General features: G+C 39.0%; 2 protein-coding genes across 4 annotated transcripts in view; one reads left to right on the forward strand and one right to left on the reverse strand.

The window, feature by feature from the left end:
* Window positions 1-8,476, forward strand: part of Chst7 (carbohydrate sulfotransferase 7) — a 32,831-nt gene extending 24,355 nt beyond the window's left edge. The window contains exon 2 of the mRNA XM_021188557.1: window positions 7,911-8,476. The gene's annotated coding sequence lies outside the window, so the exon portion shown is untranslated. The remainder of the gene's footprint in view (window positions 1-7,910) is intronic.
* Window positions 8,477-9,839: 1,363 nt separating this feature from the next.
* The window catches only part of Slc9a7 (solute carrier family 9 member A7), a 194,680-nt gene continuing 188,307 nt past the window's right edge, over window positions 9,840-16,212 (reverse strand). Inside the window, exons 17-18 of one of the 3 annotated variants that reach the window (XM_029534383.1) lie at window positions 15,907-16,200; window positions 9,840-12,923 (exon numbers count right to left, since the gene is read on the reverse strand). In XM_029534383.1, the coding sequence (XP_029390243.1) occupies window positions 15,949-16,200 (252 nt within the window). In that variant the 3' untranslated portion in view covers window positions 9,840-12,923; window positions 15,907-15,948. Of the gene's footprint in view, window positions 16,201-16,212 lie in introns of all 3 variants that reach the window. The other 2 variants (XM_029534384.1, XM_021188219.1) reach the window with 2 other exon arrangements.

Below are 16,212 nucleotides of genomic sequence, written 5' to 3' on the forward strand. Positions count from 1 at the left end.
CTATCTCTGTGAGGCTATGCTCATGCCTGGCAAATATAGAAGTGGATGCCCATAGTCATCTATAGGATAGAACACAGAGACCCTAATGGAAGAGCTAGAGAAATTACCCAAGGAACTGAAGGGGTCTGCAACCCTATAGGTGAAACAACAATATGAACTAATCAGTACCCCCAGAGCTCGTGTTGCTAGCTGCATATATAGCAGAAGATGGCCTAGTCGGCCATCATTGGGAAGAGAGGACCCTTGGTCTTGCAAACTTTATATGCCCCATACAGCGGAAGCGGCCAAGAAGTGGGAGGGGAGCAGGGTGGGGAGAGGGTATGGGGACATTTGGGATAGCATTTGAAATGTAAATGAAGAAAATATCTAATAAAATAAATTTAAAAAGTCAATAAAGGCATGTACCCATGCTCATCGCCAGTCATTCTATTGAATCGGTATTTAATGTTACCAGATTAGACAAATGCCAAATTTCATACAGTTGTAATATTAGAGCAAAGGTTCCCAAATCAAAATTTGATTGCAAGATCAGGCATGTTCAAGGTGGTAGACACTTGATAAATGTGGCCTCATGAAACTAAAAACTTCTCACAGCAAATACATCATCATCTAAGTGAAAAGGGGAACTACATAATGGAGGAACATCTCTAGCAGCTGTACATCTGATAGAGGATTAGTATCTAGAATGTACAAACAAATGACAATAAATGCTGGCATGGATGTGGAAAAGGCAGAATACTTTTTCACTCTTGGTGGGAGTTTAAACTGGTGTTAAGTTCCTCAAAAAAATTGAAAAAGATCTACAACATACCACTCCTGGGCATATTTCCAAAGGAGTCTGTGTCTTTTTTTTTCTTGCTTTTTTCAAGACAGGGTTTCTCTGTATAGCCCTAGCTGTCTTGGAATTTACTCTGTAGACCAGGCTGGCCTCGAACTCAGAAATTCACCTGCTTCTGTCTCCCAAGTCCTGGGATTAAAGGCGTGCCCCACCACGCCCAGCCAGGACTCTGTGTCTTAATACAGAGACACTTGGTCACTCATGTTCTTTGCTGCTCTATTCACAATAGCCAGGAAACACTCTAGATGTCCGTTAACAAATGGATGGAGTAGAAAATGAAAATGTGGTTTATATATACAATGGAATACTAGTCCAATCTAAAGACAAATTATAACATTTACTGGTAAATGGATGGAGCTGAAAATAATCATTAAGTAAAGGTAACACAAATGTCACATGATCTCTCTCTCTCTCTCTCTCTCTCTCTCTCTCTCTCTCTCTCTCTCTCGATGCTAGATTTGAACCTTTAGATAAGAGTACCCATCGAAGGCAGAAACTAGTAAGGGGCCATGAGGATGCTTTTAAGGAAATGGGGAATAGGATATAGGTCTGAAGGTGAAAGGGATATAATGGAAAAGGAAGAGTTTAACAGGGTGAAATGGGAAGGACAAGTAGAGGTGGGGAGTATGAGGAAGGATAACTAACACTAAAGACCTTTGAAAGAACTACATGGAAATTAGTATTGTGGAAGCTTCTTAAAACATACCCATATACATATATTAAAGGGGTTTAAATACTTACCCTGTAATAGGGCACTCTATCTCCCATAGACACCATAGGCTGTCTAATTAGAAGTCCCAGGTACTAGGTATAGATTATCTCTTTTGGAGTTGTTGGACCGTGGTGTCCTACAGATCTCCCAAAACCCTTCAAGCTGATGCCATTGCTTTTGGTTACCCTCCACAATTTGTAAGTATGATCAGATTGCTGAAGATACCACATACCTGACCTGTAGGGAATTGGACAAATCAAGCCAGTGCTGACCTAGGGCCTTCATTTCCTACTGGATAGTTTTCACAGTACTGGAATAAGATTCTCTGCATGAAAACAGGGGAGAAAAGCCACCAACACCTTTTCCCTTCTATCTATAATAACTGACCTTACAAGATATGCCCATTGATGCAATAGAGGCATAGGTGTTACAAGAGTGACTACTTTCTGACTAAAGCTGGCTTTACAAGACAGAACCCATGCCTGGCATCACTAACTGAGATTAAAAATCCATGGTCAATAGACTCTAGAGGAGAACCTAGCACTAGTGTTCTATTAATTACCCCTGATAGGTCAAGGGTGATTTTCCAAAAGGGAATTTTTGAAAGATTGTAAAATCTAGAGAGAAATGTCCATAGTGAAGCAGTGTTTGCCTGACATGACAGTGTAGTTGCTTATGTGAATTCACAGCAGCTGTACCTGCATGCACAAGACCTGTACAAAACCAAGCCAGATAAAATCCCAGAATGGCTGGGGGAGGGGCTCACAAACTGCCACCCCTATCTGGGAGAAGAACAATCAGTTTTCTTCAGAAATGCAGATTTCAGTAGATGGTCTCACACCCGTGTACAGACTAGCAGCACTAAACGGACTCAGTATGTATTAAAGAAAAAAGAGAGAGCAGAATAAAAGAGATAAGATGAGGTCAAATGGGAAAGGAGGCCATTAAAGGGAAGGTTTGGAGGGGAAGGAATATGAAGTGGCTTTGGCTAAAATACAATACATGGATGTGTGAATGGTTAAGTAAAATCTTTTTTAAAAAGAAAGAAAGCTGGTAGTGTAACTAGCACACTTGCCCCACCACTGCTGCTCACACACAGTGGCTCAAGAGATGTGTTGGAATGAAAGAATAGACCCCCAACACACATACAGTAGAGGACTTCCAGGTCTGTGTTCATTCAGAGATGATGCACCTAAGCCTCAAGACAGTGGAGGTCCCAGGGTATATAGAGGTCAGGTAGAGTGGGGGTGGTGGGGGCATCCATGTGGAGACAGGATGGGGTGGGGAGGAGGTGTGAGATGTGGAGCAGTTGGAGGGTGGATGGGGAGGTGGGGAATGGAATGTGGAGTGTAAAAACTAAATTAAAAATAAAATTAAATTTAAAAAAACTTTCAGATGCCATAGGGGTAAACAGCCAGGTATGCTGCTGCTGCTGCTTCTGCTGCTTCTGCTGCTTCTGCTGCTTCTGCTGCTTCTGCTGCTTCTGCTGCTGCTGTTCCTCTTCCTCCTCTTCTTTCTTCTCCAAATTCTTCAATTTCTTAGACTTCTTCACTGACTGGTTGTCAGCATGATTTTTTTTTTTTGTTTTGCACATATGAGCCAGTGCCCAGGGAAGTATGGGTGGTTACATGTCTTTTACATAAAAGTGCAGTTTGAATCCCAGCTCTTTCCCCCATATGCCCAGCATGCCTCGGAAAGCGCTTTTCTTTTGGCCCCCTTTTATTGAAAATAGATAATCTGCTCACACAATATCCTGATTATAGTTTCCCTTCCCTCTGCTCTTCCCAGTTCCTCATTTCCTCTTCCCTCCTTTTCTGTCTCCTATTAGAAAAGAACATGACAAAATAAAATAATAATAAATCTATCACATCAAAGTTGAACAAGGCCAACCAGAAGAAGGAAAAGAGCCCTAGAGAAGGCACAAGAATCTGATTCATTTTTTCCCACACTCAGGATTCCCTCAAAAACACTGGATGATACAATATATATGCAGAGAATCCAGTGTAGACCCATGCATGCCCTGCACTTACTACTTCAGTCTCTGTAAGTTTTTATAAGCTCTGCTCATGTTGATTTAGAGCATGTTCTCTTGGTACCCTCCATCCCCTCTGGCTCTTACACTCTGGCTCTTTTTCTGCAGCGTTCTCTGAGCTTTGAGGTGAGGAACTTAATGGAGACATCACAATTAAAGTTTTCATAGGTCCATGGTTCCAAGGTCTCTCTATCTAGTATAATTTCTGATTGTGGGTCTCTGTATTTGTTCCCATCTGTTTCATGAGGAAGATTCTCTGATGCTGGCTGAATAAGGCACTGATCTATGAGTATAGCAGAGTATCATTAGGAGTCATTTTGTCACAACTTTTATTTTTATTTTAAGGCAAGTAGTATTTGGTTTTACCCTAGGTGTCTGGGCTAATGAGTCTATCTATGGTCAGTAGCTCTCTATCAGATGTATACTTGGTAAAAAAAAATATTTTCCCATTTTGTAGGCTGCTGCTTTGTCTGAATGATGGTACCATTGGTGATGTAGAAGGCTTTCAGTTTCATGAGATCCCATTTATTGTTGATCTTAGTGCCTGCTCTGTGTTCTATTCAGAAAGTGCATTCATCAACCAATGGGTGCAAGGCTATTCTTCACTTTCTCTTCTATCAGCTTCAGTGTATCTGGTTTTATGTTGAGGTCTTTGATCCACTTGGACTTGAGTTTTGTGCAGGGTCATAAATATGGATCTATTTGCATTCTTCTACACAGAGACATCCATGATGTCTTTTTTCCAGTGTGTGTTTCTGGCATTATCAAAAATCCAGTTTCCATAGGTCTGTGATTCTTATATCTGGGTCTTCAATTCTATTTCATTAATCATTGTGCCTGTTTTGTGCCAATGCCATGTTTTTTTTATTATAATATGATAATAAACATAGCTCCAAAGTACAACTTGAAATCAGGAATGTTGATACCTCTCATAAGTCTTGTATTGTTCAGGATTGTTTTAGCTATTCTGATTTTCTTGTGTTTCCATATGAAGATAAAAATTGTTCCTTCAAGATCTGTGAAGGATTATATTGGAATTTTGATGGGGATTATGTTGATTCTGTACTTTGCTTTTGGTAGAATGGGCATTTTTTTTTACTATATTAATACTATTGATCCATGAGCATGAGAGACCTTTCCATCTTCTGATCTCATCTTCAATTTCTTTCTTCAGTGACTTGAAGCTGATTATACAATTTTTGATTTACTTTATCAAATATCTTGTATTATTTGTGGCTATTATGAAGGGTATATTTTTCCTGATTTCTTTCTCAGCATGTTGATCATTTCTCAGCCTGTTTATCGCTTGCATACAGGAGGGCTATATCATTGTACATAGGAGGGCTACTTATTTTGTGAGTTAATGTTTTTTATGTAGCTACTTTGCTGAAAGTATAGGAGTATCAGTTGTAGAAACATCCTGGTGGAATTTTTAGAATCATTTATGCATATTATAATATCTACAAATAGAGATACTTTGACTTCTTCTTTTCCAGTGTGTATCCCCTAATCTCTTTCAGTTATCTTTTTGCTCCAGCTAAGACTTCAGGTATTATATTGAATAGGCATGAAGAGAGTGGACAGCCTTGTCTTATTCCTGATTGTAGTGGAATTGCTTTGATTTTTCTTTCCAGGTAAGTTGATGTTGACAATGAGCTTTCTGTACACTGCCTTTATTAGATTTATGTAGGTCCCTTGTATCCCTAATTTCTCCAGGACTTTTATCATGAAAGGGTATTGGATTTTGTCAAAAGCCTTTTCTGCATCTAATGAGATGATCATGTGGGGTTTTATTTTCCTTCAGTTTGTTTATAAAGTGAATTACATTTATTAATTTACATATGTTAAACCATTCCTGAATCACTGGGATGAATCCTCCTTGATCTTGGTAGATGATCTTTTTTGATGTGTTCTTGGATTCAGTTTGTGAATGTGTTAAGCATTTTTACATCAATGTTCCTAAGGGAAATTGGTCTGTAATTCTCTTTGTTGGGTCTTTATGTGTTTAGGTATCAAGGTTTTATGCGTTGGGTATCAATGGTCTCATGAATTTGGCAATGTTACCTCTGTTTTTATTTTGTGGAATAGTTTGAGGACTGTTGATATTAGCTCTTCTCTGAAAGTCTGGTAGAATTCTGCAATAAAACTATCTGGCCCAGGGTTGTTTTTTGTTGTTGTTGGTGGTGGTGGTAATGGTATTTTATTTTGCTTTGTTGTTTTGTTCTGTTTTTTGGCTGGGAAACTTTGAGTAGTTCTATTTCTTTTGGGGTTATAGCTCTGTTTAAATTGGTTATCTGATCTGATTTAACTTTGATAAGAGGTATTTATTGAGAAAATTGTCCATTTCTTTTAAATTTTTTCAATTTAGTACAGTACAAGTTTTCCAATTATGATCTAATGGTTCTTTGGATTTCCTTAGTGTCAGTTTTGCCCTCCTTTTCATTTCTGATTTTGTTAATTTGGATATTCTATCTCCACCTTTTAGTTAATTTGGATAAGGTTTTGTCAGTCTTACTGATTTTCCCAAAGAAACAACTATTCTTTGTATCATTTTTTTTGTTTCTATTTTTACTGATTGTAGCTCTGAATTTGATTATTCCTTGCCATCTACCCCTCTTGGGTGTGCTTACTTCTTTTTTCTAGATCTTTCAGGTAAACTGTTAAGTTGCTAAAGTCTCAATATTTTTATGTAAGCAGCATTTTCATTGTGTCCCATAAGTATGTGTCTGTTGCATATTCGTTCTTCTTTAATTATAGAAAGTCTTTGATTTCTTTTATATTTATGTCTTGACCCATTTTTTCATTCAGCAGAGTTGCTTAGTTTCTGTGAGTTTGTAGGCTCTCTGTGTTGTTGAAATCCAGCTTTCATCCGTGGTGTTCTGATAAGATGCTTAGTGTTATTTCAATTTTCTTGCATCTTTCAAGGCTTAGTTTNTGACTTATGTGCTCAGTTTTGAAGAAAGTTCCATGAGGTGCTGAGGTGTTTTCTTTTGGGGTTGGGTGAAATGTTCTGTAAATATCTGTTAGGTCCATTTGGTTTATAATGTCTGTTAGCTCTAGCATTTCTGTTTAGGTTTGGGTGTTAGTTTGTTTGTTTTTTTTTGTTTGTTTGTTTTTTGAATGGTTTGTTGACTTGTCTGTTGATGAGAGTGTGGTATTGAAGTCTCCCACTATCAGTGTGTAAGGGTCAATATGTGACTTAATGCTGTAGTAGTGCTTCTTTATGAATGTCAATGTGCTTGTGTTTGGGGCATAGATGCTGGTNGATTTTTCCCTTTAATGAGTATGTATTATCCTTTCCTATCTCTTCTTATTAATTTAAAAGTCTATTTTTTCAGATATTAAAATGGCTACACCCTCTTACTTCTTAGGTCCATTTTGTGTTCTATAAAGTTTTTGTACCTTGATAAACATCTCCTTAAGTTAAAATTTTTCTCCTATGATTCTATTGAAAATATTTCCTGTGTCTTTGGCCCATGCTTCTTCTTTTTCTGTTTCTATTATTCTTAGATTAGGTCTTTTCATAGTTTCCCAGTATTCTTGGATGTTTTGTGTCAGAAGTTTTAGATTTAACACTTTCTATGATCAATGTGCCCATTTCTTTTATTGTATTCTGTTGGTGAAACTCGCCTGAGTTCCTAAATTTTCCAGTTCCAGATTTCCCTCAGTGTGGGCTTCCTTTATTGATTCTATTTTCACTTTTACATCTTGAACTGTTTTATTCATTTCCATCCACAAGAATGTAGCAGAAGGTGTGCTATAGAGCTGGGGATGAAACTGGTGTATTGTATTTGTAGAAACTGAGAGAGAAGTAAAGATCCGCAGCTTACCTGCTTCCCTGGCAGGAGTGGCCTGTGTGTTCCTGGGGAATACTTGCTGAAGTTGAGTGCTAGGATAAAGCAATGGGCTGGGGAAGGAGTTTATGGAGTGGGAGAGATCTGTGGCATCCACTGGAGGTGGGAACAGGCAAGGAAGGGAGGCTTAAGCAGGTACTCTACTGCAGAGCTGTAGATTAATGTGGACACGAAGAGGGAGAGGTGAAGATTTCCAGATAGCCTACCTGTTTTCCAGAATTCCAGAAAGCTCTTCTCAACAGACATCCCACCTTGGTAGCTGTTTAAAGCACAGCAATATTTGCTGAGGGGCCTGTATTATCTTTTCTTCACCTTCACTAAACACCTCAAGTCACATTTTCTTACTGATTTGGTATGCAGTCTCAATATTCAATACTATAACTTAGATAAAGAAAACTGTAGTTTAAATTGCAATGGTTCAACAGACTGTGGGTTTCTACAAAGGTCAAATAGCCTTTGTTTTTTCCCTTCCAGGTCAGTGGCCATAAGCAGGTGAGCTCAGCATGCTGCAGCAGCACTGGAGAGGCTGCATGGTGAAGGCAATCTATCCCGCTGTCAGACACTGGGACTGATTTGGTACCGACTGCTGTGTGAATCTCCTGGTCAGGAGCATCACAAGCTGTTAAGGAATGACAGACACATTGGCTGAGATGAAGTTTCCAGAAAGGAAGTAACAGTGCAGTGTGGATATTTGTGACCATAACATGGGAAAAGCTTTACTTCCCAGGCTGAACTTGGCTCAGCTTGAGCCATTTCAACAAGACATCCTCACAATAATGAAGAGATGTGATCTGGTTTCCTTTCACATCAGCAGATGTCTGGACAAAACCATCAATGTGAATAAGGGCCAAGTGTACTTATGTCTATGTACTTATGTTATGATTAAATTACTTCATATTAAATAAAAGCTCTGGCTGGTATTGTTTCCTAAAGGCCTCACCCAGCTCTCCTTCAATTAGCAGTCTTCCTGTAGAACCATTTCCTAAATAATTTTCTCTGGTGGGTAAGAGAGTTGTAATAAACTAAAACTTTGTTTTCAATTTTTTCTATCTAGTGTTTTTCTAATTCTGAAGTTAAATGACTGTAGTATCATACTAATGGCAGGATTGGGGATGGAGGGGAGTAAGCAGATTTTGGTAAGTGGCTCAACTGTATGAATTCAATAAAGGTAGTCTATATAAAAGGGTTATAAGAACCATGAAGGAAACTAAATATAGGATTCAAAAACTTTACTTTTTAAATTGTATTTTACATGTGTGAGTGGTTTATCTACATGTATGTCTTTGTGCCATCTGCATGACTAGTTCCCATGAAGGCCAGAAAAGGGAGTTAGATCCCTTGGAACTGGAGTTACAGATGGTTTTAAGCTTCCATATGGGTGCTGGGAATCAAATCTCAGTCCTCTGGAAGAGAAACCAGTGCTCCTAACCACCGCGTCATCTCTACACCACTTAGAGTCAATAATTTTAGCAGTCATCCTGGAAGAAACCATTAAGTCACAATGTCACATTTATACCCTTCAGTCTCACAGATTCATGTTGCCAACTCCTGGTGAACATTCCTCTGGATTCTGCACTCAAGGCCTGTGGGACTCTTAGTGGCAATAGAAGTCCTAGGCTAAAGCCAAATTTAAACTGTTTCTTTCAACTTTGAAAAATCCAAAAAAGATGTTGCCATTGATTTTACAGACCCTAGTGTCAACCCTATCTGTGCAGTTGAAGCTGGTCTCAAACTTGTCCCTGCCTACTAAGTGTTGCATTACAGGTGTGTACCAGTATGTCTAAATGATACACTATTCTTCTTTTTTGTCCCTTCTTTGTCTATGTGTGTTTGCCTGTATGAGTTTATGTGTACCACATTTGTGCAAATACTGGCAAAATCCAGAAGAGGTCATTGAATCTCCTGGAACTGAAGTTACAGGTGGTTATAAGCTGGTCTCTGTGGGAGCTAGGAATCGCTTCCCAAGATCTGCAAGAGTAGTAAGTCCTCTGAGCCTGAGTCATCTCACTAACCCCCATGATACCCTATTCCGAAGCTAAACATTTAGGATTATCCAACTCAGGAATTGGCAAGAGTTTTCTTACTGAAAGGTCAAGTAGTAAATAGTTCAGGTGTTATGTGCCATAGAATCTGGATCATGGCTCCTCAGCTCCCTCACTGTCACATAAAGTAACTCTAGCTAGCTTGCTAAACTTCATTTACAAATACAGGCTGTGGTCCGGATTTGCTTAGAGTCCAAGGAGATCTTGCCAACTATGGTTTGAATGAATTTTCCAGAGGGAAATGGTTCTAAAAATGAAGTAACTGCTCAGTGAGAAAAAGAAACATGATGGAAATAAGATCCCACTGTATCCACATAGCAGAGGGCACTCTGAAAACACGAAACTCATTAGCTCAGCCAGTTAATCTTTTTATTTTGAATTTTGTAAAAAAAAAAAAAAAGCTTAGAGAAAACCATGTTAAGTATCAGTAAAGGACAGGAGACAGGAGGCTAGCTTTACAATCTAAACAGCTCTAGGAAGGCAAGAGTAAACGGTGAGGGGCAGTGAGCACAGCAAGGATCTTGCTGCAGTTTCCCTATTGCACATAAAAGTTGCAGATAAGTCCACAGCTTTAATTTTCACAGTTAAAACACTCTTTGTTATCTTCTATAAAATTCTCCCCAAATACTCTATGTCAGCTCTATATAAAAAGTTCCCCCCCAAAGTCCCATCATTGCATGTTAAATTCTCCCTATTCTACTCTAGGCAATTTCTTTCCAAATAGTCAATGATTCTTTATAGTCTTCTCATTTAATTATTTTAGTGGGCATAATAAAACATGCCCCCCAAAAAGGAGGATTAGGTGGATTTAGGTTAAAAAGTAAAGAAAACCTAGGAGGCAACAGTCTTACTGTGAAGTTACACTTTAAATGAGTGCTTATATTTAACTTATACATCCACAGATTGACTACCCAGGAAACAGAAAAGCATCCCCTGTTCCTTCAAGGCCTGCAAATAGAATCATCACAGTCAGACCCCAGACACCCGTGCAGGTAGTTACCCATGAATACCAGGACAGTTGGTTTCTGAAAGTGCTTTCAACCACAAACCTTCAGTGCTTCATGCAAGTCTCTGCTTCCTTTATGGTTTCAGGAGTGTTTTGTTTTGTTTTGTTTTGTTTTGTTTTGTTTTGTTTTGTTTTGTTTTGTTTTGTTTGCGTATACAGATCCAGACAAATTTTCACTGGCCAAGAGTTGAAGGTAGACTGGGGACATTTAAATATTCTCTTGTGTCCCTCTAATGGTGATGTGAGAAGATGATGTCCTGTGCTGTGTACTCTCATCTCTACTTCAGGCCTTCTCAAAAAACAGCACAGCAGACAGACCTTCCTGGTAATGCTCCCCAATGCTTGGGTAGACAAAATATGGCTGCCCATATGCTCCAAATGGGCCATAGTTATAGTATACCCTGCTTAGGAGAATAAAATGAACATTAAAAAAATTGATCTTGCTCTTCACGATTTGTCAGCAATTGGTGATAAGACGTATCTTCTAATTTAATAAGTGTCTATGAAAACTGGAAGTGGGAAAAATTTTGTTTTTAGGTCTTGTTTTTAATAAAAGAATGATTTTATGGTTTGACATAAGTACACTCATTCCTATGCTACTCCTCTATGGATTAAAGACGGGGTGTCATACTGGGATTTCCTTCTTCTCTAGGAAAGCTTAAGATTCCCAGGTAGTTCCCACAGAAGGATTATGAAAAGGAATGAGTGGATTTTTATGTTCTTTCTGTCAAAACTATACCACTGCCGGTATGTGATGATAGTGACACCCCCGCCCATGCTGCTAGCAGTAAATGGGGCTACTCTTATTCTATGGAATAAGACATGGGAACTGATAAGACAAAGTTTGACCACATAAATGGACTACTAATTTAATTCCATATTGAATTGAAATGACAGTTTCCCAGCATCCTTTGTGTCTGACTACTCAGAAGCTTGATTAGTCAAAAACTAATTTCTTTCCTACCCCTTACCTACCCCCAAGTTGGAATGAAGAGGACAAATTTGAAAGTCCTCTATGTGAATATATTAATCACCCTCCGCTCTCCTTCAAGTCTATTTTCATATGGAAGACAACCTTGAATTCTGAAAAATGAGCACAAAAGTTCTACAGTGGCCTAGTCTGCATTAGAAATCAGTTTGTTTGTTTGTTTTTGTCACTAACAATTACAAAATAAACAATCACTTAGTAGTTCATTCATTCAACTAAGCTTCCTTTTCAAACAGGATTCTTTATAAACTTTACCCAAAAGGCTCTCAGCCCTTCTGCATCCCATTAGCTGTCATCTTCCTCAACTCAGAAGGGCAACTTGGATGACTTTCTCAGATAAACCTGACCATTACTCAGCAATCCCAGTCTGGTTCCAGACAACTGGCTTCAAAGTAGGCAGTTTCTAGGCTTTGTGGCATCTGAGTTTTCTTCATGCAATATAGGGACAACACTTCAGTGTAGAACCTCTTCTACAAGTAGCTTCACCTTACAGGACTCCTGGGAAGTCAGAGTGAGTCTCCACATTTTGTAAGCAAGGATCAGGACCATGTATCAAAATAATTCCCTTTCATTCACTGAACAAAGACTCAAATAATCAAAATCCTAGTTTTCTTTTTGTCTTGGCAAATACCAATACTTTCATATTTTACTATGTCAATGTAATGAAGATTAAAAGACCCTTTAAGAGAAACACAACAGGATTATGCTAAGACTAGGCTGCTAAGAAGGTTAAATAGAAAATGTCACTAGTGATGTCCTAGTGCTTGTGGGGGCACTATTCTTTTCTGTATGCAACAAGGAAACCCACACCATGTTATAAAAGCATCTTTTAGAAACTGGGTTACCAAAATTGCTAGCACTGTAAGACATGGGAAGAAACTCTTTCCAAGATTTCTCTCAATACTTTATCTACTTTAAGAGTAGATAATGTATAATAGCTCATCCAGCAAGAAATTTAAACCAGAATGCTACATTTCAAACCATGTCAATATCAAGCTGGTGCAGTAGCCTCTGTACCAAGAAAATGACCTCTCTTTGCATGGCACTCAGCACTAAGACACAAATTTCTAAACTTTTAGAAGACAGAATTTTCTACCAGGTTATGTTCCATTACTTGATCCCTTTTCCTCATGTAGCAACTAATATTGCATGTATGCATCAGTTCAATGTCTGAAGTTCTATACAGGTCTTAACACATCTATGGAGCACAGTTGGCCTCATCAGGCAGAATAGAAGTCCACAGTGCTAGAGGAGCAGGCAGTTCCAGTGTGTACTGTTTCCTTTGGTGTCTGTGCTGCTTATAAAACTGCAGAAGGTGGTACTGACTCAGAAGCTCTGGGACCTTGATGGAGATGTCTGTATCACAGCAGCTGTTCTAAGAGTTTCATTGCTATAATGGGCTCATCAGATACCCCAATGATGGAGACTGGATGAATGGGATAGCTCCAGATCTGATGGCAGAAAGCAAAAATATCTCTTAGTATACATTGGAAATTAAGATGTCTCAAGCAAGCTTATTCTCAATGACAAATTCCTTTCTCACTTAGTATACACAGAAGCAAATATTGACCCATCCATATCTTGATCAAGAGTTGATTACTTTTAGTTTCCATTAATTACATGGAGAATACAAGAGTAAAAGAACAAAGAAAGAATAAAGTGTAGTTTCTGTTTTAGAATCTCTGGGTGAGCTATTTGTCCCTCATAGGAGAAACCTTGTAGCATGGAAAAATGTGGAAACACAGAATCTGAAGCTAGGAGGTACTGTGGGTTATCTGCAGACCTGCTAAGCAACTCAGGAAGCAACTAGAATCCTCCGGAGGGAAGTGCTAGACTTCAGGAGAAAGGGGTTTATGATGAAGGAACAAGAATCTACTGAAATAGGAGAAAGATGATGTAAAGAATTTACTAAGTCATGTTGCAGACTAAGCTACTCAGTACAACTATATAGAGAAGAAGAGCATGACAAAGGCCTGTCCTCATCAACTTATTAGGAATGAGAAGAATGAAAATCAACCACAGCCATTATGAATTCTTTGAGAACTGATGTAATAGGCTCCTAGAGAATGGGCAAAACAGAAGTGTGGTACAAAGAGGAAACTATTCATCTGAATGATTATGAATATCATCAGCAACAAATTTTAATGGAAAATGCTGAATTTCTTGCCCTCAAAAGGAAGCACAGAGAAACAGCAGATGATTGATACAGGAAATTACCTGAGAGTAGACCATACTAGGGAGATGAACAGACTGAGCATGTGGGGCCTTTCCCATAAAATCTTGAGAGAACAGCTTTAAAGCACACTAGGAAATGGTGGAGAATATTGAAGTCACAGAAAACTTGATAACCAAGCCACACAATGTATGCTGAGAAGATTTGAATGATGAAGCTGTATTTTCATGACAAGACTATGAACATTCAAGGAACTCAGGAAGCTGGAGAGATTCAGCAATGGAAAGAAATGGCCAAAAGAGCAGCGTTTCCAGCAGCTGCTCACTGCTGCTTGCGATGCTGCTACTACTTCACCACCATGAAAAGAACTTTTAGACAGAGAAGCCTTGCAGAAGCAGAGTTTCATCTGGGATTGAAGAAAAAGCCAGTTGGTTAAACAACATTTTAAAAATAGTACTGTCTTTGACACTAGCGCTTTCTGGAGAAGCTTTGATTTGGAAACTCTTAGGGCAGTTCATTGTTCACAGCAAAGTGTATCCAGAAGTTCTCCAGTCTGCAGGATGAATCTGACTAAGCCTCATCCTGCTTCACCTTCTACTTCAGACTTTAGGCAGATATGATCCTATCTATTGGAGCATAGCTGAATCTATCCAACATAATTCCTGTAGAAAGTAAACAAAGTCAGCCTGGAAAAAAAAGGTTCAGAACTCAGAAGTGGAACATGGCAACCACAGGAAGGTTGCTACAGTGGATGCTCCTTGACCAACACCAACTCATATACAAGGAGATGACTCATCTTTGATTCCTGGAGTTATCAAATTTCACAAAAGAAGGTGTGGTTAAAAGGCCAATTACCTAATAGTTTTAAAAGTCCGATTTGGGGGTTGTTTGTTTGCTTGCTTCATTTTTGGACTTTACTGTCTATCCTGGAAGAGCAGAAATACTAGCTCATTTAAAAGGCTTTGGGCTATGTATTTTCAGTAACAAAAGTTTATGTTGAAACAAAGCATAAGAATGATTTTCATCATCTAGGTGTTGAAAATAGTACCAATGTGAAAGTAATTATTATAAGTATTGAAGTTTTTGTCCTAAAGATAGTTGGCATTGGAAACTCAGCAGTTACTTGAACACACGTATTTTTATAATTTATAACAAAGCAAGTTCTATGTTTTATGTAGTGTGATTTTGGAATTATTTTTGGATGTTTTAAAGCAAAATGCATGTAAAATAAAATAAAGACTTCCATCTTTTCTTTTCTTTGCAGGTTATTCTTTTCACATTAAAATCTCTTTCCTCAAACTATAGTCTATGGCCACTTCTGTTTCTTGCTGACTTCTCTTCCCCAGATAACAGCAATACCCATGCTATTTTAAACCCCGTGCTGGACACACCTTAGTCCGTATGCTACCTTCTAGGCAGTGGGCTCACACGGTAGCCTCAAAAGTCAAGTGAGTACTGCTATGGTATCATCAGCAATTTCCCAGAACCTTGTGCCCTCAGTTTAATTAAAACTGAACAGAACATGATTTGCCTTTGATTTTTTTTTTGAACATTTCAGTAACTCTTTTATAGAGATTCTCAGAGAAGGAACTAGACTTCCCCCACCTCCCATATTAAAATGCTCTTGGAAAACCCCTGTGCACACACACAATTTTTTCAGTCCTGGGGATGGAACCCAGGGTCTGGTGAGCTGTAGGCTAGTACTCTCCCACTGACCTAAGGTCCCAGCCTATGGGCATGCTTCCTAATCCTCAGTCTAGGGGCAACACAAGTAGAACAGGTGAGACGGTGACAGGAAGATGTAGCTGTGTAAGTCTTCAGAGCCAGAGGTTCCAGCATCTGGTGCAACACCAGCATCTGGCACCATTGGAATTCTGATCTTAGTTTCTTTTCTTCACTGTCATTTATGTAACTTGTCCTCCCAATTTGATGTTTCTTGAGCCAGCTAGATTGGCACTATAACATAGCAATGAAACCCCGTATCTGCCCCACCATGCTCAGATACTACAGGAGGATGAAGTGAGAGACCATTAAAAGCATGCTGTTGTTTTGTTTAACTCTGAAACAGTGTACTACTATATGAAAAAGTGGGAATAGGTCTGCATTTGTGTTTAATTTAGAGACACTTCAGCTTTACCATCTGAGTCTTGGGTTAAGTTTTGAGTGGTAAGATAGTTTCAGGCCCCATTGAAACAGAAGCAATAGTTTTAACATGATCAATACAACACATCATACACACTGGGGTATTTGGCCATCCTCACCCTTATAAGAGCCTCCCTGATCCCTCAGGATTTACAGGTAAGTCATGCATTTTCCTGCAGTGGAAACACGAGGGGGGTTCCCCGGCTGGAAACCTTCTGGTCTCCCATTCCCAGGTCTCGCTCAAGCACTTCCTCAGAGCTGCTTTTTGTTCTCCGACCACACTCGAGACTTGTGGAGGCTGTGTAGGAGCTTGAGGAACCATTTGCTGTCACGGTGCTATCTCCATAGGTCAAGGTGAGGTCACCTTCCGTTAGGATGAAATCAGAGTCATCTTCTCTCAGTGGCTCTTGATTCTGAAAGGTACA

Source organism: Mus pahari, chromosome X (genome assembly GCF_900095145.1).
Source record: "Mus pahari chromosome X, PAHARI_EIJ_v1.1, whole genome shotgun sequence".
NCBI lineage: Eukaryota > Metazoa > Chordata > Mammalia > Rodentia > Muridae > Mus > Mus pahari.